Source organism: Syngnathus floridae, chromosome 14, assembly GCF_059516105.1.
Source record: "Syngnathus floridae isolate MCC-2025c chromosome 14, RoL_Sflo_1.0, whole genome shotgun sequence".
NCBI classification, from domain to species: Eukaryota; Metazoa; Chordata; class Actinopteri; order Syngnathiformes; family Syngnathidae; genus Syngnathus; species Syngnathus floridae.
The window spans coordinates 6,809,725-6,831,240 of NC_142426.1; the positions used below are offsets into that span (position 1 = coordinate 6,809,725).

A 21,516-nucleotide genomic window follows, 5' to 3' on the forward strand; every position below is an offset into this window, starting at 1 on the left:
CCGCGGGACAATTGCAATTCATGCCCACGCGTTCAAACACTTGATGTATATGGACAAGCGGAACCCAATGAGAGCATTTGGATTGGTCGGCAGAAAATGCTGACGCCCCGAGAATAAAAGGGGAAAAAAAAAACAACGCTATATAAAAAGAAAGAGCTTCTTGCCGGTCAAGATGGAGGCAGGGAGGAACTGTTTTGGGCTGTGTGCTCAAGAAGAAAAGGAAACGTAAATGACAACACGCGTAACTAAGTTGGCTTACGAAACTATGAAGATTGCAAAATATTATCGCAGCTAGCAGAGCGGAATTTGGCACACAGCAGCCCCGGAAAAAAAATCTGCCAAAGCTTTGGATCACGTTGTCAAGAATTTGACATGAATGTGGCAGCCTGCTAACTTGATTGAAAGGAATTCAGGCCGCCAGCAACAAATTCAAGTTGTGAAAAAGAGAAATGATCCGGTCGAAACAGATGAAATGCCATCACTCATTTCACCAACGTGGCTGAAATATTGCTCGGCCGAACAAAGTCCAAAAACAACAAGCACCGACTTTGGATGAAAAGAGGCCGACTGTAAAGTGACGTCAAGAAATGTCTGCTTGGAGCTGCAGTTCAATCTGCAAGCTTTTGCTTGCTACTTGCTTTCAACACACTCCACATCAAGCACATAAGGCCTCCAAGCCGTCTTGCGCGTGCATGTGCGGCGTCTTTGGGTTTTGCTCCAAGACAAGAGCGCGTCCTAATTATGTCGCCGTGTTGCCGCGGGTGGATTGACTCGAGCCAGATATTCGACCTGGGGCAGGATTACAGTTATGCAAATTTTTTTATCCGCAGAGCAAAATGTATCATCTTCATTTAGAGGCAATTTGAAGGCCGGCGAAGCTCCTAAATTCTATCCAGCTCTGTATTTTTGCAGGCGGGAAAGAGAGAGCAAAAGAAAGAAAGAAAGAAAGAAAGAAAGAAAGAAAGAAAGAAAGAAAGAATAGGGAAAAAGGCTCATCTCGTAATTCCCCAGGGAAAATAGATTTTATGATCCATTCTGGCACAAGGCTAAGCCAGCAAAGTGAAAACGGTGCCCAGGTTGCTTTTGACCATGTTTTGTGTCTCAAGGAAGGAAGGAAGGAAGGAAGGAAGGAAGGAAGGAAGGAAGGAAGGAAGGAAGGAAGGAAGGAAGGAAGGAAGGAAGTAAAGAAGGAAGTGTCGCACGCATGGACGCGAATATAATAAATTTACCGAAACACAGCACAACAGTGGCAGTTACAGTCACTGTCTACTAACTTCCGGTTACAGCGGACCCGTTACAAACATAACACACACATTGTCCAAAATTATACATTGTACAACAATAACCGTATGTATCATATTTAGATTATGTCAAACAATAATTAGCTCCGACTACCAGCAGTATTGCGAGTGTCAACATCATTTCAACAGCGTTACTCACCTGAAACACACAGCATAACTGCGGCAGTTACAGTCAGACCTGGCGAAACTCCCGCGCAGTCTACTAATTTCCGGGTACAGAGGACCCCCGTAGTTGTCCCAGGTGCCTGATTCAAATCCACAGATACTAGCCACTGACACAATACAGTACTATGTATTTGCATATAACGTGTTCAGAAACATATTCACAAAGTAATTTAAAAAAAATAATTAACATACTGGGTGAGTATGAATGTCCATTCAAATGTCCCCAAAACCACCATGGGCCCCACAGAAGGAAGGAAGGAAGGAAGGAAGGAAGGAAGGAAGGAAGGAAGGAAGGAAGGAAGGAAGGAAGGAAGGAAGGAAGGAAGGAAGGAAGGAAGGAAGGAAGGAAGGAAGGACAGCGCCAGCCTCCCCATCTGCTGAGCAGGATTACTTTCATCCATGGGGAACTTGCTGCTCATTTGCCATCAGCGTGGCATTTTGGAGGAGTGTGACAGTTGCGTGACCCTCGCCACAGGATTAAAATCTCATTTAGCGATTGCTAGATTTGGCCGTCATCTGTACCCTTTGCTCTTTTTGCCAACTCAATCCCTTTCCAGAACAGAGCATTTCCACTGCAAAATGTTCATAGAGGTGCGCTCGGTGCGTGCGTGAGAGGGCTCGCTGACGTCACGCCATAGATGATATCCAATCGGACGCCTCTTATTTTGGGAACGCTTCATGACCTGGGCATAAAGATAATAAATTGTCAGTGTGAACTATGGAAATGTCAGAGTAGAAATAACCCCGAGCGAGCGTCTTCTACTGTACGTAGGTGCTGCAGGTGGAATATCACCACTGGGAAAAACTGACCCTGTTCTTTCCTCCTCCTGTTTGCAGCCCGCAAAACGTGCGCCGCTGCCCAGTTTGCCTGCCTGAACGGCCAGTGCGTGCCGGCGCGATGGCGCTGCGATGGCGAAGCCGAATGTCCAGACGGCTCAGACGAAGCCCAGGAGACTTGCAGTAAGTAAGAGCCGCCTCGACTCAATTACTTTGGAATTGACTTGGCGTCATTTCAATTGAAAATATCAACAATGTAAGTTTTTGGCCGTCATGTGGAATTTTGCCACACCGATGTCACCCTTTGCTTTTTTGGATGAATAATGCAGGAAGCAGAACCAAGTTGAGCGAGCTCAGACGCTCTTTGTTTTTACAATCCAATGAAAGATAAACAAAGAAGTGATTCTGATCGCCCGACTGCACCATAAGGGTGCAGAGATGCGGACTGACAAGAAAAAAAAAAAAGCCATTTATATGTAAATCACTTACAGTATGCATTTTCTTCCCAACATGTGCAAGCGGCATTTGAAGTGACGCCAATGCTCAAATGGCCAGTCGTTCCCTTTCCATTCATTTGGTGGACAAGCTTCAAAAACAGTTCTACAACATCCATAGTTGATAGTTTCTACTGGTTCTTGCTGCAAACTTATTCATCCCCCACATAAATGACTCACTAAAGTTGAATTTGTCCTCACAAAGTGAAATGTCTGTCACCAAATGTCAGACAGCAATGATTTGCTCTCAAATGAAAAGCCTCTCAAGCTCACGACAATGAAATGCTCTAAAGGCTCATGCTGCCTCTTCGTCAATTCTCATCTTCCGTCTTGTTCCCTTTCACATGCACACTGCCCGGGCTTTTAAGACCAAGACATCCAGATGCGCCATAATAGTTCCGCTTCGTTGAGCAGATCCCCAATTACACGCTGGAGTAGTGTTCCATTGCCAAAAAAAAAAAATATCTCCGAGTGAATTACGCGTAAAGCATGAAAAATGAATGAGAAACATAGCAAGAGCCAGAGTGCATCATTTTTTAATTCAATTCACGTGCAATCAAGGCGGAAGTGGGCCAGATGTGCCGGCCGTCTCTTTGCGCTAGCAATTAGCACAAAAGTGGAGCAGCACAAAAGCAAGACACCATCGTGTGTGTTATGTTTGGCTCTGGCGTCAGTCAGCACTTTGCCTCTTTTGTGGCCGTGTAAAGTCTCCTGGCGGCATTAAGGTCAAATGCTGACTTCATTTTTGCTGACCTGTCCGGATCCTAACACAACGGCACCACTCTCGTATTCAGACCCTCAATTCCTTATTCATTCCCAATCCAGAGTTAGACACCTCTCTTCTCTTGCAGCGTATCTAATCAAATCAATCTTTGTCATAGCCTTGTGCGTTTGAGAAGAAGCGAGCTCACACTTGATTAAAGCGTTATCAGGCAGGCGACACGGCTCGGTGCTATACTGCTTTCGAAACTGCTTTTGTATTCATGCTTGTTTTTCGAAAAGAACAAGACTGCACAACTTTGGTCTCGTGCCCACAGGCAAGCAGACTTGTCCACCCGAGAAATTCGACTGCGGGGGATCCAATAAGTGCGTCTCGTTGTCGTGGAGATGTGACGGCGAGAGGGATTGCGAGAACGGGGCGGATGAGGAGGACTGCGCATCTGGTGAGCGCCTCACGTTTGTCACATTCAATGAAACACATTGTCTTTCATGCCCAAACCATCTGCATCATGTTTTGGGTATTTAAAAAAAAAAAATATGTATGCACGCCTCTAACTCTCACTATGGCATTGTCAGATTTGCAAAAGTTTATAAGCACTGTTGTGCTTGAAAAAAGAATTCAATTGGGAAAAAAATGACATCCTTTTTCAAAATGGTGTCATCAGGGTTGTTCTTGATATCACCGCCTAAGCAGCCAATAGGATGATTCCGTCATCGCCCCCCACCACCTGCCCCAGCCAATAAGATGATTCCGTCGTTAACCCCCCCCCACACACACACACACGCACACACACACGCACACCTCCCTGCTGGGATATAACTTGGCCTACTTTGAAGGCACCGTGAAAAATCCTCCTCTCCCTCATCTCATGCCTCTTCACGTCAAGAGAAGGAGATTGAGGCTGTTGGGGGCTGCTCACACTTTGAAGATCCTGCAAAATGGCACGTGGCAGCAAAATACACATTGGGAGGAAAAATTTCAATAATCTGTCAAGGAGAAAATCTTACAATAGTTGCAGATTGCAGGTGTTGGATGGCTCGTAAAAAAAAAAAAAAAAAAAAAAAAAAAAAAAGATCATGTCTTATCTTCTTATCTAAACATCAAATTGATCACACACGTCTTTGACGCCATGTTTTTTTTTTGCTTCTGGTCTTCCCTTTGACCCAGCAGACGCCAAAGCGTGCCCCGCCGGCCAATTCGTGTGCGCCAACCGGAATTGCTTGGCCGCGGTGCACGTGTGCGACGGCGACGATGACTGCGGCGACGGCAGCGACGAGCTCAAGTGCGCTTCCCCTCTCACCTGCGGGCCCAACCACCTGCGCTGCAACAATTCCGAGTGCGTGCCGCTCATGTGGAGCTGCGACGGCGACCCCGACTGCGCCGACGGTTCCGACGAGGGGCCCGAGCGCTGCGGCGACGGCGGCGTCCATCTCGCTAACCGCAGGGCCAACTGCACCGGCGAAGAGTTCCGATGCGCCGACGGGGAGTGCGTGCGGCTGAGCTGGAAATGCGACGGCGATCCCGACTGCAAGGACAAGTCGGATGAGACCGACTGCCGTGAGTTTCTGTTTTTTAAGAATGGCCGAGTGCCACGTCGGCTTGTGTCGAGATAACTTCAAGATGGCCGCCGTGTCCACTGACAGTACGGGATTTTTCTCCCTGAAAGCGAGAGCTTGATTTGATGTTTTGAAATCTCAGTTAGCGCTTGGACCCCTTTGATGATCTTTCAATGTCATGTGCGTGCGCAGCTCTGCTGACGTGCCGACCCGACGAGTTCCAGTGCGGCGACGGATCTTGCATCCACGGCACCAAGCAGTGTAATAAGATCAACGACTGCCCCGATCACAGCGACGAATCCGGCTGCGTCAACGGTGGGTGGGGTGGCGGCTTCTCTTTGATTGATGAGATTGTCACGCATTGTTTGACTTGCGTGTTGCAGCCACAAAATGCCAGGGCCCCCTCAAGTTCTTGTGCAAAAACGGGGAGTGCATCGACACTTCCAAAGTGTGCGACTCCGTCAAGGACTGCAAGGACAGATCCGACGAGCCCAAGAAAGAATGCGGTAAGAGGACGTCTGTATCTCAGAACCTTTGGCTATGACACGGAACAGACGCTACCAGTGTCCTCGGTCTCCATTTTGTCCACAGCAGCTTGTTCAAAACGCACATTGGCCTCTCGAGCATTCATTTGCAAGATGCCGCTCTGCGTCGACAACATCCGAGCCGACCTCTGTCATTTCCCGGCTCATTAGAAATAACGGCCGAGACGGCGCGGCCTCGTGACTTACTGTTATTCAATTCATGCCTTCACTCTTCAAATTGGGTGAAAAAGTGCTGGCGCAGGCATGGGCACAATGCGCTTGATGGACTTTATTGGCAAACGATACTCCTAGCCGCTAAGGAACGGCCATCTTTGCTTCTTCCATTTAATGAGATGGAATCCAAGCAGGACTTCCACCTCGCCATCTCTGAGACGGCGGCGCATCACTGATAATGAGTCTCTTTGATTCGCTCAGAGAATCTGATGTGGGAAAAGAAAAAAAAAGATGGAATCAAAGCTGGCAGTACAAGAGCGAAGCCCGCACGGTTTCAAGTTTCTCACATTCTTATCTTTTTTCTAAGCGATTTCCCGATGTGGTTTCCCCAGGGCTTAACGAATGCGCCGTGAACAACGGCGGCTGCTCTCACGTCTGCGTGGACCGACCCATCGGCTTTGAGTGTCAGTGCCCCGCCGGCTACCAGCTTCTGGATAAGAAGACTTGTGGAGGTACTAACATCCGGCAATCTAGCTTTGCATGACTCTGTTCCCGAGGGCCAATCAATCACTTGCGGTTGATTGATGACTCGTCTTTGCTCTCCTGCCCGCCCGCAGACATTGACGAATGCCAGAACCCGGACGCCTGCAGCCAAATCTGCATCAACTACAAGGGGGATTTTAAGTGCGAATGCTACGAAGGCTACGAGATGGATCCCGTCACCAAGACCTGCAAGGCGGAGGGTGAGTGCAGTGCTGAGCGCTGCTAAATCATTCACCGAGGAACAAGAGCAACTGCTGTGACATGATAGGATTTACGCTCGGGGATTTTATCGATGAGGCTCATTTATAAGCCCACATGCCGCACCAGGAAGTGCTGAAACAAACTTTCCATATCAAGTTATTTCTTTTCAGCAAAATGTTTGACTGTAAGAAAACAGGGCCAAGTGAGACATCTGAGTTCCTTCTGGCTGGAGTGAAAAACCAAATAAGAACAAGAAGACACTGTAAACACGCCGCAAGATCCTGTTTAATGGAGGGACTAATTAAAATGGCGACCTCATCATGAAAATAGGCCCAATTGCCACGCTCGGGTGAAGACAATTGTTGCTAATGGCTACCAGTGCTAATGACTTAAGCACGATTCTGCATACAAACACCATTATTTCCTGTGGCGTTTCTTTTTTTTTTATATTCTGCTTGTACACCACTAAACGGCTGTCTGGCTCCTCTGGTGTACCAATTCAATTTTTAACGCATTCAAATAAGAGGCTAAACGGCAAATTTGAGGGTTAGCATTTTCAAAGTCCCATACTCTGCTCTGTGTGTTCAGGAAAAAGCCCTTATCTTCTTTTCACTAACCGGCACGAAATCCGACGGATCGACCTGGTCAAGCGGGACTACGCTCAGGTGCTTTCGACTCAGAAGAACACCGTAGCGCTGGACCTGGACGTGGCTAATAACCGAGTCTTCTGGTGCGACCGTTTTCATCGCAAAATCTACAGGTATGACCAGCCAGCGTCACATTTATTTTGCAACGGGGATCCCCCACCTTGTGACTGGAACGTATCCGCTTCCGCAGCGCCTTCATCCACGAGGCGGGCGACCCGTCTCAGCAGGTCCAACTGATAGATTCGTCGCTGCAAAGCCCGGCCGCTCTTGCCCTGGACTGGTTGCAACACAACTTGTACTGGACTGACTCTGGTGACAAAAGCATCTCCGTGGCCTCTGTGGACGGAACCAAGAGACGCGTCCTCATCAGCACCGATCTGAGTGAGCCCAGAGCCATAGCGCTGGATCCTCATCATGGGTGAGTGAGGCGCAGTATTCTTTGGAGGAACACAAATAAATCATCTCCATTCCCACCAGAAGAAATGAATATCTTCATATTTGTCTTCCTTTGTTCCATCCAGTTTCATGTACTGGTCCGAGTGGGGCACGAGAGCCAAGATCGAGAAAGCAGGCATGAACGGAGTGGACCGCCAGGTGCTGGTGGCTGACAACATTGAGTGGCCCAATGGCATCACTCTCGGTGAGTGCAAAGCTAAGATTGAAGCGTAATTTGTGATCATCCAATCCAGTTAATCTCCCATCCTGAAACGTAATCATTTGTCGGTCAGAGTGCCAGCGCAAACAGTCCGATCTTTTTTTTACTCAGATGTGGCGAACCGCCGTCTCTACTGGGTGGACGCCAAGCTGCACCACATCGCTAGCGTGGACCTGAAGGGAGCGCACCGCAGAACGCATATGACGTCTGCCGAGAGACTGGGCCACCCCTACGCTCTGGCCGTCTTTGAGGTTGGCCTCCTCTCATAGGTCAGCGAGGCGTGGCTGCAAAAAAAAATAAAAATTGCACCTTTGAATATTCTCCTGCAGGACCGAATCTACTGGACGGACCGAGACAAGGCGTCCGTCTTCATGGCCAACAGGCTGACGGGTCAAGACGTTCACACTCTGGCAGACAACCTCAACGATCCGCACGACATTGTCGTCTTCCACCATCTGCGCCAGCCGCAAGGTGCGTGCGTGCGTGTCAGAATACGCGCCCGATACGATGTGACAGCGAGATTGGCTGTGAGCTGACTCGCATTGACGTGGGCTCCACGTGGGGATGGAGTTAAGACGCACATGTAAATAAACAATGAGATGAATTTTGCCAAGAGACTAAGCAACCAATCTTGAACATCCAAACGATGGAATCAGATCTATTCGGTCCCGTTGGTTGTAAAATACCTCTCGTGGTATCGAGCACAAAAAAGAGCTAGAAATTGAAGAAACAAAATGGATATTCAGGCTACGCGTGGGATTCCTAATCCGATTTTCGGTAGCACGGCAATTATAGGAAAATCAATAGGACGCAAAATAAAGCCTAACCTCGGCATCCCGACATTGTGCAGGTCCAGACAGCTGCAATCTGGGCAGCGTGGCCAACGGAGGCTGTGAGTATTTATGTCTCAAGGCGCCACAGATTACCGAGCACTCTCCTAAATACACCTGCGCCTGCCCCGACGGACAGGACCTCGGCCCCGATATGAGGGCTTGTGTGCCAGGTGAGCAATAAGCCATATTGGCATGCTCTCTCGCTTATGTTACGTTTACATTTTGGGTTAAATATGGCATCTGAAGCACCTGGCCCCGAGTTTCACTTTCTTTTTTCCTCGCAGCGCCGAGAAACGACATGCCGCCCGTGCACGCACTTGCGACCGAAGATTATCGGCCACCTTCAGAGAAAGCAGACGCCCGCCCGCGTTTCAGCACCTCGCCCCTTCCCGCCCTGGAAGCGCACACCCCCCTTGGCACGCTCAAGGCGGTGGTGTCCGAGGCGCTCGGGTCGCACTCCACTGCCACCGTCAGCGTTGAGTCCACCACACCTGCAGGTGGCAGTAGCGTGTCACAACGCTGTAAGCTAGCCGGGAACTCCTTTCATGCCTTTGTCGAATTATTTTTAAGATGGGTATCCCAATACAAGGTTTTTGATACAGCAGCCTCGAGTACTGCTAGCAAACCAATACAATGTCAGCAGAAATGATATCTGCTTTTTCTCTTTTTGTTTTTATTGGCTCTTTGTAGAATACGGCTGGGAAGTGGGTTAGGGTTAGGGTTAGGGTTAGTTTGTTTGATCACCGTTCTCGTTCATTGTTACTCACGCCTTCCGCCTTCTGTCTTCCTCCAGCTGGGGGTGAGCATTTCCTCCTCGGGGAGAACCTGACCGTGGCTGTTTTAGGACTGGTCATCCCCATCGGTAAGTCTTCGAAATAGTCCATGCAGAATGACCAGAGGAGACGCTTGGCCCAAAGCTCTTCTTGTCCGACGCACCCAGTGGCTGGCGTTCATGTTCCTCCGCCCCTGTGTGTGTGTGTCATTTCACGCCATGGAGTTCTGCCTCATTAACACCCCCTCCCCTCCCCTTAAACACACACAGTTCCTATTGTTGGCACAGTGGTCTTGGGCTTGGTCTGCGCCGGCGTCTACATGGTGTGGCGGAACTGGCGGCGCAACTCCACCAAGAGCATGAACTTCGACAATCCCGTCTACCGCAAGACCACGGCCGAGGGCGAGGAGGACGAGATCCACATCGGTCGCAGCGAGGCTCTGGGGCACCACCAGTGTCCGTACCCGCAGGGGGTGGTCGGCATGGGGGTGGTGAGCGCCGGAGGGGGCGCCTGCCCGCAGTTCATCACCTTACCGCTCGGGGGCAGCGTGGCAGATCCGGGGACTCATTGGTATACGGAGCAGCCCATGCTCTCCACGGCGTGAGCCAGGAGGGGCTTCAGGGAGGTAACCGAGGAGGTACATATCGTCACGTGACGCCCACCGCCCATTTTAAGTCAGATTCAGACGGCTCGCCGGAGCTGCAACTATTTTTCTCGGATCATGTTTTGCATTGATGGTGTGTGTCGCGTGTCATCGCTGGGTGTTTTTGTCCCGAGGGTGAGATGTTCTCTCCGAGTGCCACGGCGCACCGATGAACCGAGAGTTTTGATTTGACCTTCAACAAGTGGAAGGATCTTAGCTGTGCCCGAGGAGGATCAGGGGCAGGAACAACAAAACAGACGGTTCCGTTTTTTCACTGTGATGTTTAAATGTGGGAAAGTTTGCGAGGAGCAATATATCAGCAGGTGCCACAAACCAATACCGTAACATTTTCTTTTCTCTCGTATTTTGACACGAGGCATTTCGGTTGTGTTTGTCATGCATGCGAGCGCTCATGCTCATGCTGACGCTCATGCTCATTCCAGCGTGTGTTGCACAAGCTCTCTCTGAATGCCTTCCGTGCGGCATGAACGTTTGTCCAAGTGTGCACAACGTGTCCGAGTGGGAGCCTTTATGTAAATATGTTTTCATAAGGTTTTGATAATGTACAATAAAAAGAGAAGATGTACATAAGATTTTAGACAAAGTGTTGACACGTATAATAATTTATTTGTACAAAGAGAGCACCGCAAATTATTCGCCAAAGTTGTCATTGTTGTTTTTTATTGTGCGTGCTTTTTGGTTTTTAACATCACAGTGTCAGTATTGCCGTAAATTGCCGTAAATCTGTCTGTGCCTTTTTTGCTTGTTTTTTTTTTTTTTTTCAAAGTCATGTTTTCATGAAACCGCTGGACATTTGCAAAGACAAACTTTATTCAAACCAAAAGGTTCCACTTGTTGATTTTCTGTATCACTTTCGAATATGTCTGTATATACATATATATATAAAATGTCTGTACATAAAATCTGACCAGAAAAATTCTCTTTTTTTTTTTTTTTTTCTTTCTCTTCAGTGCAAACTGCATTGCTATCTGAGCTGGAAATAATGCGTCATCTGCTGGTCAGATTTATCCATGCAGCAATAAAGCTGACGAATGAGCTCACTTGAAAATGTGACAGCTTTACCGCCGCATTGATGCGAAGCGCTGAATACGTCACGTTGCTGAGAATACCTTCGCAGATGCAACATTTACTTTCAGAAGAGCTTAATTAAAAATCACTCAGCATTTAGAAAAAAAAATATTGATCAGCAACAACGAGAATGAGAGGAAAAAAAAACAAAAAAAAAAACTCACCACCTTTAAGAAGCTAGAGTTGACCAAATGCTCACTGGCTACTTTCTTATGCAAGCAGGTCAATTTGAAAGGTCGTGCCTCGGTCTGTCAATCAAACAGACATCACGAAAGAGCTGGAGTCTTGGCTTGCAGAAGCGCCGCCGTGTCACTGTGGGAGCCGAGCACGGCGATGGCCAGAGCAGTCTGCCCGCTCTAAAAAAAAAAACAAATAAAAATCACATTTCGAATGTGAGCAAGAATGTTTTTTTTCTTTACCTGATCGGTCAAGGTCATATCGCAGCGGGACCTCTCCAGCAGCAGTCGTGCCACCTGCGTGTAGCCCCTCTCAGACGCAAACATGAGCGCCGTGGTTCCCTGAGCGTCCTGGACGTTTGCGTCTGCGCCGCAACTCAGCAGCAGGTCAACCATCACCGCTCGGCCGTGACGCACAGCTAAGTGCAAAGCCGTCTGGCCTGTCTGAGAGGGAGGGAGGGACTTTTGCTCTCTCAGTTGAACATTTGCCCTCGATGTGAAGAGCCTCTCTCGGGTTGCTGATCTGATCCTGCCTCATTGCAATTGGACGGACAATTTACCTGGCCGGAGCGGGTATTGACGTTGCCCATCTCCATCAGCCTGCGGACCACCTCCATATCGCCGGGCTTGTCCGGTGCTGTGAGTGAGGCCAGCATCGCTGCTGTGTAACCCGCTTTGTTCTGGAAGTTAACGTCGCTTACTCCTGGATGGCAGGGAGGAGTTTTTTTTTTTTTTCCCCACACTCTATCGATGTCAAGGAAACGTACCTGTGTCCAGGAGCAGAGCAGCGATGCCGTAATTGCAGTGGGAAACACTGTAATGGAGGACCGTGTTGCCGTTATCATCTGCCAGGTTGATGAGGAAGGCCAAAAGTGACGGTGTGGCCTTTTGGACCTCCCTCAAATACAAAGCCACTTTACTGGACACTGAATTCTCCTCTGCTGCTGTGCTGAACCAGTCCTGGAAAAGCACCACAAGAGCCCTCCTCTGCAATGAACAAAGAGATAACGAAATTTGAGACAGAGCGAAACGTGAGCGTCGAAGAATTCCGAGCGTACGCACCGTCTCATTGGTTGGATTCTCAATGTTGTCCATGTGCTGGTTGAGGAAGCGGCACGCTGACATAAAGTCCACATTCACTTTCTCACTTAAGACACAATGAGGGCGATGAGGGCAAAAGAGAGAAAAGAAGAATCACCTTGTGTCTCGTGAGCCTCTCACCTGCCTCCGGTGTCGTCCTCCATCTGTTTTCCCGGGGGCTGAGGCTTCATCTTGGCAGATGCCGCCGCCTCTCCATCTGGCCATCCAGATCCGGTTGCGGACCATATCGCTTGCCTCTCTTCCCCCGTCCCCGTCTTTTCCTGCTCTGCTTCCACTTGGGTTGCAGCCAATGTTTGTTACGTTGGCCAAGAGAAAAATACAACACACGCGAATGATAATAAGATTACCTCCACTTTGTCCATTGTCGTGTACAGGCTGAGTGGAGTGTGAGCTCAAGATGTGGACGAGTCCCCTCATCTCCTGCTGCAGTGAGAGAACCTCTGGGCTTTTGGCTTCCTCTGCTGCACTGCAACACTCCCAATGCTGATCCAGGAGTCGCTTGATCTTCGTAATGTGCCGAAGAACCCCGGACGTGTCTGGGGTCGCGGCGGAAACCTCCATTGGGGATTCCACATCGTCCCCAAGGTGTCCGTTTATGGATCGGGCCGCGATTTGCTCCACCTGGTCGACCGGCACCCTCTCGGCGTGCACCCACACCCCGGGATTCGCGATCTGTCCGTTTGGACTTTTGCTCTCCGTCTGCCGCCGCCCCGCGACCCTCCGAAGCTCCAGCTCGCTCTCGTGCAGTTTCTGTTCCAGCACGGCCACCTTAGCTTGGAGCGACGTCACTGTCAGCAGCTCATCCAGATCCGTGCTCATCTTCCACTCGCGCGTTCCATCGTGACGACTCCGTCGTTCGTACGGTGCGCCGCTTTTGTCGTTCTGACGGCTCCCGTCGAGAGACCCCGGGCGAATCTGCGAGCGCAACGTTTCTTTCTCCTCCTGCAGCTGACAGATCTGCGCTCTGAGGTCTGGAATAACTCGTACCTCCCTCTCCAGCTTCTCGACATGTTCCAAGGCATCTCGTAGGCGCCTTGACAGAATGAAGCCATCCTGGGTGTGAAGGCTCTCCTGAGAGTCAAAGATGTCTTCACAAGATTTGTTTCTGTCTTCAAGATGGCCCCTTTGGGGCCCCTCTGTCGCCTCCAATCCTTGTCTCAAAAGCACCGTCAGCGGCAGGCTGGAGGCCCGGAGGAGATGCGGTCGGATGTGCTCGCCCAAGGGTTGCTCGTCAAACTCACGGATCTCGGCCTCGAGATCCGATTGGCCCGCTCGGCCTCGTGGCCAAAGAGGCGACCTGTAGTCGTGCAACCGGGCAGCGGAGCCGCGACGGTGGTCGTCGGAGAGCCGAGACCTGGGAGCCAGGGCTCCGGTGGATCCCCAGAGGCTCGGTCGGTAACCGTAGCCGGAAGGATTAGAATGGCGAGGAAGAGTGCTTGCCCGAGAGCCTTTACTATGGCGTTGGATAGAAATTCTTTTAATGGTTCTCCCTTTCTCAATGTCATCGACATACTTGAGGAAGTCCAAGTCCAGACGGAAACCGTACGGCGTTTCCACCGAGTATGGAAGTTTGCCACTTTCGGAAGCTTTGCTTGCTTGCGTATTCCCTGGAAACAATCAATTGTTAACAATAATCACAACCGATGGATTATTTTGCAGATTCAAAATGGTTACTATTTTTTTGCCCTATATCTTACCGTAATGTCTTTCCATGGTTTTGTCAGAGGTGTCTGTGGAAAGAAAAGTCAAAAATGCCTGAGCCTTTTACAAGCAACGGAAATCCTTACGCGCTTGTCTATGTATAAATAATTATGTACATAATGACTGTATTGGCCGATTGCGGGAGAAAAACAAAAGTATTTTGGCGCTGATGGTCCTCGAGGTTGAGCCGCGGAATTTTCGGTGAGACGACCGACGGTCCAGAGGATTACTCATGACGCTCTTTTAGCGTGGTGCACAAAAGCCAAGTAATTGCACTTAATTGCCTTCCTTGTGGGTTCCTCAAGTCGCCAGTTGCGCTTTTGCTGCTTTTCCCCCCGCACTGATTCATTTCTTCCATGTTATTCTCCTGTGGCACGTCTGATCTTCACTTGATTACTACCCTGCTGTCCAGCACGAGAGACCAGGTTTTAAGTCTTGCAGCAACGGGCAGCACAAAAACAGATCTGCGGACGGACGGACTGACAGGCGTCGGTGTGACTCGTTGCCTCCCGTTTGTCCGTCCCTCTTTTCCTAAATGGATGGTTTGTTTGTTTTTCCGACGTCTCCTAGACTTTCACTCAAATCCATCATGATGACCCCAGCATACCTTTGGTTGAGGTCTTTGATTTTTTGTCTTGAAATAGTTCAGATTGGATCCTGTCGAGTAAATATTTTGTCATTACACGAAGACTGGCTTGTAAGGCTCGCAACGGTGGAGCGATTTTAGGATGTCTCGCCCGCGGATTACAAAAACTGGCTAGCCCGGCTCCTGCAAATTCGCTCACTCGGTTCGTCGGTTGCGACGGCATCCGAATCCACGTCCTAGGTTCGCCAGTTGAACTGGATTCCAATTTGAAAAAAGTCAAAAAGACCAAAGGAAGCACCTGCATTGGCAGACTTTCTTCTCTCACTACGAGTTGATGATCTCTGATGTCGTCCGCAACCCTGGATTAGCTGCAGAGGTTCCAACGACAACCGTTTACCGGCATCGCAATGGAGCCAGGCCAAAAACGTCAGCACCAGATGTCAGCCGGAGATGCAAACCGGCCAAGAGATTAGATATTAAAGCATCAAGACTCACTCCTACACCTGAACTCCCACTACATAACAGGTGTGAACTACTGGCAAGGGATGAAATGTTGGATACCGTAATTTTCGGACTATAAATTGCGTTTTTTTTTACCGTGACTCATCAACTGGGAAGGGCTTAACAAAAATGGCACCAAAAAATATTCTGCAGGTTACAAACTTCAAGTTGTAAAATATGCAGCTGAAAACAGTAATCGAGCAGCAGAAAGAAAGTTTGGAGTTAGTGAGAAACTTGTAAGGGATTGGCGAAAAGCGGAGGCTACTCTTAGCGAAATGAAGAAAACAAAAAAAGCTAATGGCAGGCTAAAAGCTAAGTGGCCACAGCTCGAACATGGGTGCTTGAACAACGTGCTGCTGGGAGAGGCTTATCAACAGTGCAGTTGCGACTCCACGCTCAGGTATTTGCCAACATCATGAATATAAATGACTTTGTAGTGAGAGGATGTTGTTATCGCTTCATGCAACGCAATCGCCTCTCAATCCATGCCCAGGTGCTGGCCAAGGAGATGAATTTAGAAGATTTTCAAGGAGGACCTTCTTGGTGTCATCGCTTCATGCAACGCAATCGCCTCTCTATCAGAGCAAGAACATGGATGTCCCAAACACTCCCACCAGACTTCCAAGTAAAAATCGACTGTTTCCGTGAGTTCAATCAGAAGCATGAAGAAGAAGACATCAGCACGCAATCACCCCCCCCCCCCTCCCTCCTCCCAAGATCCCTCTCCCCTCCTCCCCCCCTCACAGGATTCCTCTCCGCGTTACTCATTCATTTAACATCAATGAATTCTGATTCACAAAGATCCCAGACTAGCAAAGGGGCGTCTATTTTGAACGGCTCTCTATTTCCTGCTCTCGAATCAAGTAAACAAACACGCCTCTCTAACTCTTTCATTTAAATATAGTTGCACATTTTCTGCCTAACCAGCATGACCACTAAAGAAACAATACTGCATTTCCCCAGAGTCATCGTGGCCCAACAATTTTCACATTTCCACGGCACAAGTTGAAATCGTCTGCACTCGAAGTTGTTGGTCCACGTCCACCGCAACCACAAAAAGAAAATCAGGAACGAGCATAAAATAGTCCCTTTGCCCCAAAGAGGCCCCAGCAAAACATGACGACTGGCTTTATTCAGCCAAAGTAAACTATCAAGAGTAAATTGAATCCCCTTGGGCTTTTCCAAACCAGTGCTAGTTAGTGGGAATCCACCATATTCTAATTTAGAAGAATGCATTGGATGGGTGCATCCTCTGCTTTTCTCCATCACAACATCCATACATGACACGACCAAGCCGACAAATGACATCTTGATAGACACAATGCAAATGAACAATCATTTCTACACAATCAATTCAGTGACTTGTCTCCACCTTGTTTCCCTTCCCACTGGTCATCTGTAATAAGGTTTGTCTTCTTGCTTTTATGAGCCTTCCTAGAAAATCCTCCCTTTCCACAACTTTTTGGCTGTACATTCAGCATTTTTTCCAGCGTATAACTGGAAGAGATTCCGACACTAAAGGCAGCAGTTTAACTGGATTTGCTCCTTCAAAAGTCCAACTTTTTTTTACGCTATTGATTATCAAGTGGCGGAATTACGGAGCCGTGGTATCCAACAGTATATATATACAACAGTGTGGTGGCATCTGTGTGCAGACAAAGTTCATAGCTTCCTTCAAACAGCTGCGGTGGAAGGTCAGACCGTGGCAGCGTTGTGTGTGTGTGCGTGTGTGTGTGATTACAAAGACATATTGTTATTTAGTGTTACGGTGTGACAATCCCTTACAATGTCAAAGTAGGCAACATACTGTCCCGGCCAGCCTAAATTTAGATGCTCAGCCGCACAGACCCGAAAAAAAAAAAAAAAAAAGAATGAATTCTTACCTCAAGATGTTCCTTTTCCTCCTTGCCGATAGAAGCGGCAGAGCCCAGTTTGCCCTCAGTGCTGAGGCACCCCGAGAGTGTGTCGTGCGTGTGTGTTCCGGGCTGCCAATGTGCATGCGGCCTCCGCCCGCCATAACAGAAGCTGCCTTTGCTTCTGTGTAAAAAGAGAATGGAGAGCAGGCAGGGAGGGGTGTGCTTAAAGTTCCTTCCCACTAGGAACATTCTCACAGTGGAGAAGCACTTTGCCCACAAAGCCAGCTGTTCGTCCAGAGCCATGGCCGGCCTTATGTGACCAGATGGGGCATTTTCTCCAGGATGGTGGTGGTGGGGGGGGGTCGGTAACACGAGCGTCAGTGCCATACCGTTGCTTCGGGATCTACGGCGAGTCAACAGAAGGGAAAGCGCGGGGCGCGGTGCCATACCGTTCATTCTTCACGGATCCTCTTTCAACCTTTCACCACCATCATGCCAGCAACAAAGAATCTCATCTGCTCTTCATAAGCGCACACACCCCATTGTAATCGGAGTAAAAATAGCCTTTTGGCCCCCAATGCCATATGCGTGTTTGCTGTGCTTCACTTTTTCCACACTTTGATATGTTACAGCTTGGTTCCACGATGGAGGAGAATCATTTTTACCTCTGCAATTCTACATACAATTTCTCTTCAACTCTTTAGCGTCATCCCAATCTGAATGAAGATATTTGCAGCTGCCCAGAAAGTGGATTAGGAGAACAAACACCTTTTATTTACTGTGTAAACATTCCGGGGTAGCGAATACACCTGAGTCGAACTATTTGGAATATAAGCTTTATAAGAGGCTTCGAGCCCGACCAAAGATGGAAAAGGAATCACCAAGTATCAGCCAGCAAAAAAAGAAATACTCCTTTTCCATGACACAGGCAGACAAGTGACTCCATGAGGGATTGTGGTTCACAGTGGAGGGAGGGAGGGAGTGCTGGAAGGGGAAGAAAAAACGAAAAAAACTTTATCGCTTTCACAGACTGTACACATGCTGGAGAAAACTTGGTTGTCATGCAAAAATCAGTTTGAAAGAAATATTTGGCGTTGCATCACATTTAAGTGGTATGTTGGTTAGATGAGACTGTTTTTAGATTCACCAAGAGTGTTTATGGAAAATGATTATTAACTAGTCCAAGTCTGCTGTCGGATATTTATTTTCCTACGATTAGACTCCTTCAGGGCGGAAAAGCGTAGTTCGAGGAAATTCGATGGCTTTGATTTTAGAATTTCTAGGGTTCACCTGAGGTATCACTTGATGTTTCTTCACAAATCTAAAGCTGAGTCCTTTTGCGTCACATATTTGACTTGTGTTATGTCACGGTGGCTTGTTTTGTTCCTGCGTTGGTCAAGACAAGCTCGGTATTTCTTTATGACCTATGGATCGAGACCCCCCCCCCCTTTCGACGAGAGGACCGGCCTTCCAACAAATTACAAAAGCGCTCACAAACACATTCAATGCATGATGCTAAGCGGGCCGGGAGACACCAAACATTCCAGGAATCGGTCATCCATGTTAATCATTAAGCCACTTGTGACAGTACATAACCTCCCATGGATCTTTGGCCAGTCACTGAAGAGGGAGACGGACGGACGGACGTCTGCAGCGGATCAACATGAAAACAACTCTGATCTACTTGTTGGTTCTCACCGGCGCTTGTCTCCCTGTTCAGTGCGGTAAAGAGGTCCAGCCCGGCCCCCAACCCAGCCCGCAGCCCAACGCTTCTCCTGAAAGCACCCGCTCGCACTTTGCAGGTCTGGATGATGTGCGTCTCCTGGCCAACGGCCTCCTCCAGCTGAGCCAGAGTCTGCGGGATTTTGTTCACAAGACCAAGGGACAGATCAACAATATCTTCCAGAAGCTCAACATCTTTGACCATTCCTTCAACCAACTTTCTGTGCTGACCAGTGAAATCAAGGAGGAAGAAGAGGAGCTGAAGAAGACGACGGTGTTGCTGAAAGCTAATAACGAAGAGATCCGAGGCATATCCGTTCAAATCAACTCAAGGGTGGACACCATCATGTCTGAGAAGAGCTCGTTGCAGAACCAAGTGGATGGCCTGGAAGAGAAGCTGAGGAGTCTGTTGAGCGGCGGCGACCGAGCAGGAGAGATCAGCGGTCTTCGGGTAAGGCACCAGGACCCTCCTTCTTCAGCAGATCCATTTCATGCCGGGTCGTAGGCATCGTGACTATCGACCCGTGGCAAGGCAAGGTCAGGTATCCAAGCACTGTTAACAGGTTTGACCTCCGTTCCTCCTTTCTTGAAACCAGGGAGTGATCGACAGCCAGGAGCAAAGCATCACCAAGCTTCTGAAGGCTGTCAAGAAGCAAAATGATCAACTCAACTACCAAAGGAATAAGCTCAAGAGTCTGGAAGAAAAGGTGCTGGAATAATTCCAAATGACACCGAGGCAAGGCCCATGTGTTTATAGCTAAGCGTGCCGACTGTGTTTCCTAGCTTACAGCCAGTACATTAGCCCAAGACACAATGGAAAGGATTTCCCGATCCTTCAACAGCGACACGCCGACACTCAGCCCGTATCTCGACCAGACAAGCCCAGATGCCGGTAAGATGGGTAGATGTGCCGGACGGGAGCTTCACAGTAAGATGGCTGCTCTCAGTCAGTTTGGGCAGTCTGACGAAGGTTTCTCCGTTTCAACCAGATCTCCCGTCAGACTGCAATGACGTGTTCAACAGAGGTGAGAAAATCAGTCGAGTGTACGCCATCAGACCCAACGGATCGCAACCCTTCAAGGTGTTTTGTGACATGAGCGCAGGTAATGTCCTGTCTGGAGGACTCAACTTTGATGGGAATGGCAAAATGGAAGGAAGGAAATCATTTGTTGTGATGACTTTCTTCGAATCTAGATCATGGAGCGACAGTAATCCAGCGAAGGAAAGACGGCTCTGTCAACTTTGATCAAACCTGGGAGAAATATGAAAATGGATTTGGAGATTTTCACGGTGTGTTGCGAAAGCCAAAAATGTACCTCTCACACACACACCAAAAAATGTAGATGCTAATTCATACTTAGCATGTCAATGGGATTCCACATTGACTTTAGCCTGAGCGCTAGCAATGTTTTGAAAATGAAAAATGTCTAGTATTGAAATACTTTTTGGGTGTATTTAGTTTTACAATACATGTCATTAAATGGCAGGCTCAGAATCACATCATCATTTTTCATTCATTCTAATCTTTGTAAGATCGTGAGAAGCCAAAATACTAGCTTGGATACTTCCTAGACTATCTCCAAATCCCAAATACTTGAGAGTGTTGTGGTCACAGGGATACATGTTGAAGTGATTTTCGTCCCGTGTACTTGACCAAATTGTGCTGTTTTGTTTTGTAATTTGCCTTCTCGTGTTTCTTTCTGCGCTTCTCATCTGTGGTCAACCAGGGGAATTTTGGCTGGGTCTCAACAAGATTCACTCACTGCTTGCTCAGGGCAACTCCATCCTTCACATGCATCTGGAAGACTGGAAGCATAACAAGCGCTTCATGGAATACACGTGCGACCTCGGCGGTCCGGAGAGCAACTACACCCTCGGCCTCAAGCTATTGTCCGGAGATCTGAGCGACTTCATGAAGAACCACATGGGTTTGATGTTCTCCACTAAGGACAAGAACCGGGACCCCAACTGTGCCCGCAACTACACGGGTAAAGGGGATTTGACATCTGACAAATCAAGGCAACTAGCTTACTGTGTACTCTTTTTTTTTTTTTTTTCTAACTTTAGGCGGTTGGTGGTTCAATAGCTGCGGGGACACCAACTTGAACGGGAGATACTTCCTGATGAGACACGAGCGACGTTCGGATCGCAGAAGAGGGATCCATTTGAAGCCGGGTCGAAAAGCTTCCTATTGGCTTCGCTTCACGCAGCTATCGCTCCGACCGTTGGGCGAGTCTTGGTCATCATCGGAGACAGGCGGCTTTCTCGCAAACAACCGCTGAATAGGAAAGGGTACAGCAACTAGTGTGGAGAGGCCTTTTCAAAAACGTGCAGCCATCATTTGAGAAGGCATTGAAGGGACTGTCCCATCCGAAATGATTCGAGTCACTTCCACAGGACCAAAGTTTAGAGCAACAGCTAGCGCTAGGTCAGAAAACACGCACATCCTAAACTAGGCTAACAAATGTACATTTGAATTGAATATGTTGTTCTGATGATTACAACATGGTGCATAATACTGCATATATAGATAGACTCAGAATTTATATAGCTTTTATTATGAGGTGGATTCCAGATGGAATAAAAAGACAAACTATCGTGCTGACTCGTGATGCTTTTCTTTAGTTTGCAGAAAACTGAATCAAGAAACTCAGCAATAGTTTCTTGGGTTGTTGGTACTGGGAATGAACTGCAGAGGGCAGTGCAGTTCTTTTTTTCATGTATTTACTACTTTTCATGGATTGCATCCAATCTGCTGACTCATTTCCTGAGTTCAT

The 21,516-nt window shown here is 48.4% G+C and overlaps 5 protein-coding genes across 13 annotated transcripts in view; 2 read left to right on the forward strand and 3 right to left on the reverse strand.

The window, feature by feature from the left end:
- The window catches only part of slc1a7a (solute carrier family 1 member 7a), a 19,136-nt gene extending 17,569 nt beyond the window's left edge, over window positions 1–1,567 (reverse strand). The window contains exon 1 of the mRNA XM_088395448.1: window positions 1,441–1,567. The gene's annotated coding sequence lies outside the window, so the exon portion shown is untranslated. The remainder of the gene's footprint in view (window positions 1–1,440) is intronic.
- The window catches only part of LOC148387368 (uncharacterized), an 11,099-nt gene extending 9,496 nt beyond the window's left edge, over window positions 1–1,603 (reverse strand). The window contains exon 1 of one of the 3 annotated variants that reach the window (XM_088395459.1): window positions 1,441–1,603. In XM_088395459.1, the coding sequence (XP_088251585.1) occupies window positions 1,441–1,603 (163 nt within the window). The remainder of the gene's footprint in view (window positions 1–1,440) is intronic. The other 2 variants (XM_088395456.1, XM_088395457.1) reach the window with 2 other exon arrangements.
- LOC148387370 (low-density lipoprotein receptor-related protein 8-like) overlaps window positions 1–10,944 on the forward strand; it is a 13,159-nt gene extending 2,215 nt beyond the window's left edge. The window contains exons 3-18 of one of the 3 annotated variants that reach the window (XM_088395439.1): window positions 2,304–2,426; window positions 3,775–3,900; window positions 4,626–5,015; window positions 5,207–5,329; window positions 5,398–5,520; window positions 6,105–6,224; window positions 6,330–6,455; window positions 7,045–7,216; window positions 7,294–7,521; window positions 7,625–7,743; window positions 7,870–8,009; window positions 8,088–8,229; window positions 8,609–8,761; window positions 8,876–9,112; window positions 9,385–9,453; window positions 9,634–10,944. In XM_088395439.1, the coding sequence (XP_088251565.1) occupies window positions 2,304–2,426; window positions 3,775–3,900; window positions 4,626–5,015; window positions 5,207–5,329; window positions 5,398–5,520; window positions 6,105–6,224; window positions 6,330–6,455; window positions 7,045–7,216; window positions 7,294–7,521; window positions 7,625–7,743; window positions 7,870–8,009; window positions 8,088–8,229; window positions 8,609–8,761; window positions 8,876–9,112; window positions 9,385–9,453; window positions 9,634–9,968 (2,726 nt within the window). In that variant the 3' untranslated portion in view covers window positions 9,969–10,944. The remainder of the gene's footprint in view (window positions 1–2,303; window positions 2,427–3,774; window positions 3,901–4,625; window positions 5,016–5,206; window positions 5,330–5,397; window positions 5,521–6,104; window positions 6,225–6,329; window positions 6,456–7,044; window positions 7,217–7,293; window positions 7,522–7,624; window positions 7,744–7,869; window positions 8,010–8,087; window positions 8,230–8,608; window positions 8,762–8,875; window positions 9,113–9,384; window positions 9,454–9,633) is intronic. The other 2 variants (XM_088395442.1, XM_088395441.1) reach the window with 2 other exon arrangements.
- Window positions 10,821–17,343, reverse strand: LOC148387371 (KN motif and ankyrin repeat domain-containing protein 4-like). 4 transcript variants are annotated; one of them, XM_088395446.1, is made up of 10 exons: window positions 14,959–15,205; window positions 14,682–14,731; window positions 14,071–14,103; window positions 12,721–13,980; window positions 12,494–12,647; window positions 12,335–12,419; window positions 12,040–12,259; window positions 11,833–11,975; window positions 11,516–11,716; window positions 10,821–11,452 (listed from the first exon to the last, which is right to left on the reverse strand). In XM_088395446.1, exons 3-10 carry the CDS (start codon window positions 14,084–14,086, stop codon window positions 11,363–11,365), a joined length of 2,169 nt encoding a protein of 722 aa, XP_088251572.1. In that variant the 5' UTR covers window positions 14,087–14,103; window positions 14,682–14,731; window positions 14,959–15,205; the 3' UTR covers window positions 10,821–11,362. The 4 variants fall into 4 exon arrangements, with proteins under 4 accessions (XP_088251572.1, XP_088251570.1, XP_088251571.1 ...); XM_088395444.1 differs by lacking the exons at window positions 14,682–14,731; window positions 14,959–15,205 and adding an exon at window positions 17,045–17,343; XM_088395445.1 differs by lacking the exon at window positions 14,682–14,731.
- A 1,281-nt stretch (window positions 17,344–18,624) lies between these two features.
- On the forward strand, window positions 18,625–21,344 carry LOC148387372 (angiopoietin-related protein 3-like). 2 transcript variants are annotated; one of them, XM_088397236.1, is made up of 8 exons: window positions 18,625–18,741; window positions 18,820–19,190; window positions 19,336–19,446; window positions 19,523–19,631; window positions 19,729–19,842; window positions 19,934–20,029; window positions 20,467–20,727; window positions 20,807–21,344. In XM_088397236.1, the coding sequence occupies exons 1-8, from the start codon at window positions 18,681–18,683 to the stop codon at window positions 21,019–21,021; spliced, it is 1,338 nt and encodes a 445-aa protein (XP_088253362.1). In that variant the 5' UTR covers window positions 18,625–18,680; the 3' UTR covers window positions 21,022–21,344. The 2 variants fall into 2 exon arrangements, with proteins under 2 accessions (XP_088253362.1, XP_088253361.1); XM_088397235.1 differs by having other exon boundaries at window positions 18,626–19,190.
- The last annotated feature ends 172 nt before the right edge of the window (window positions 21,345–21,516 follow it).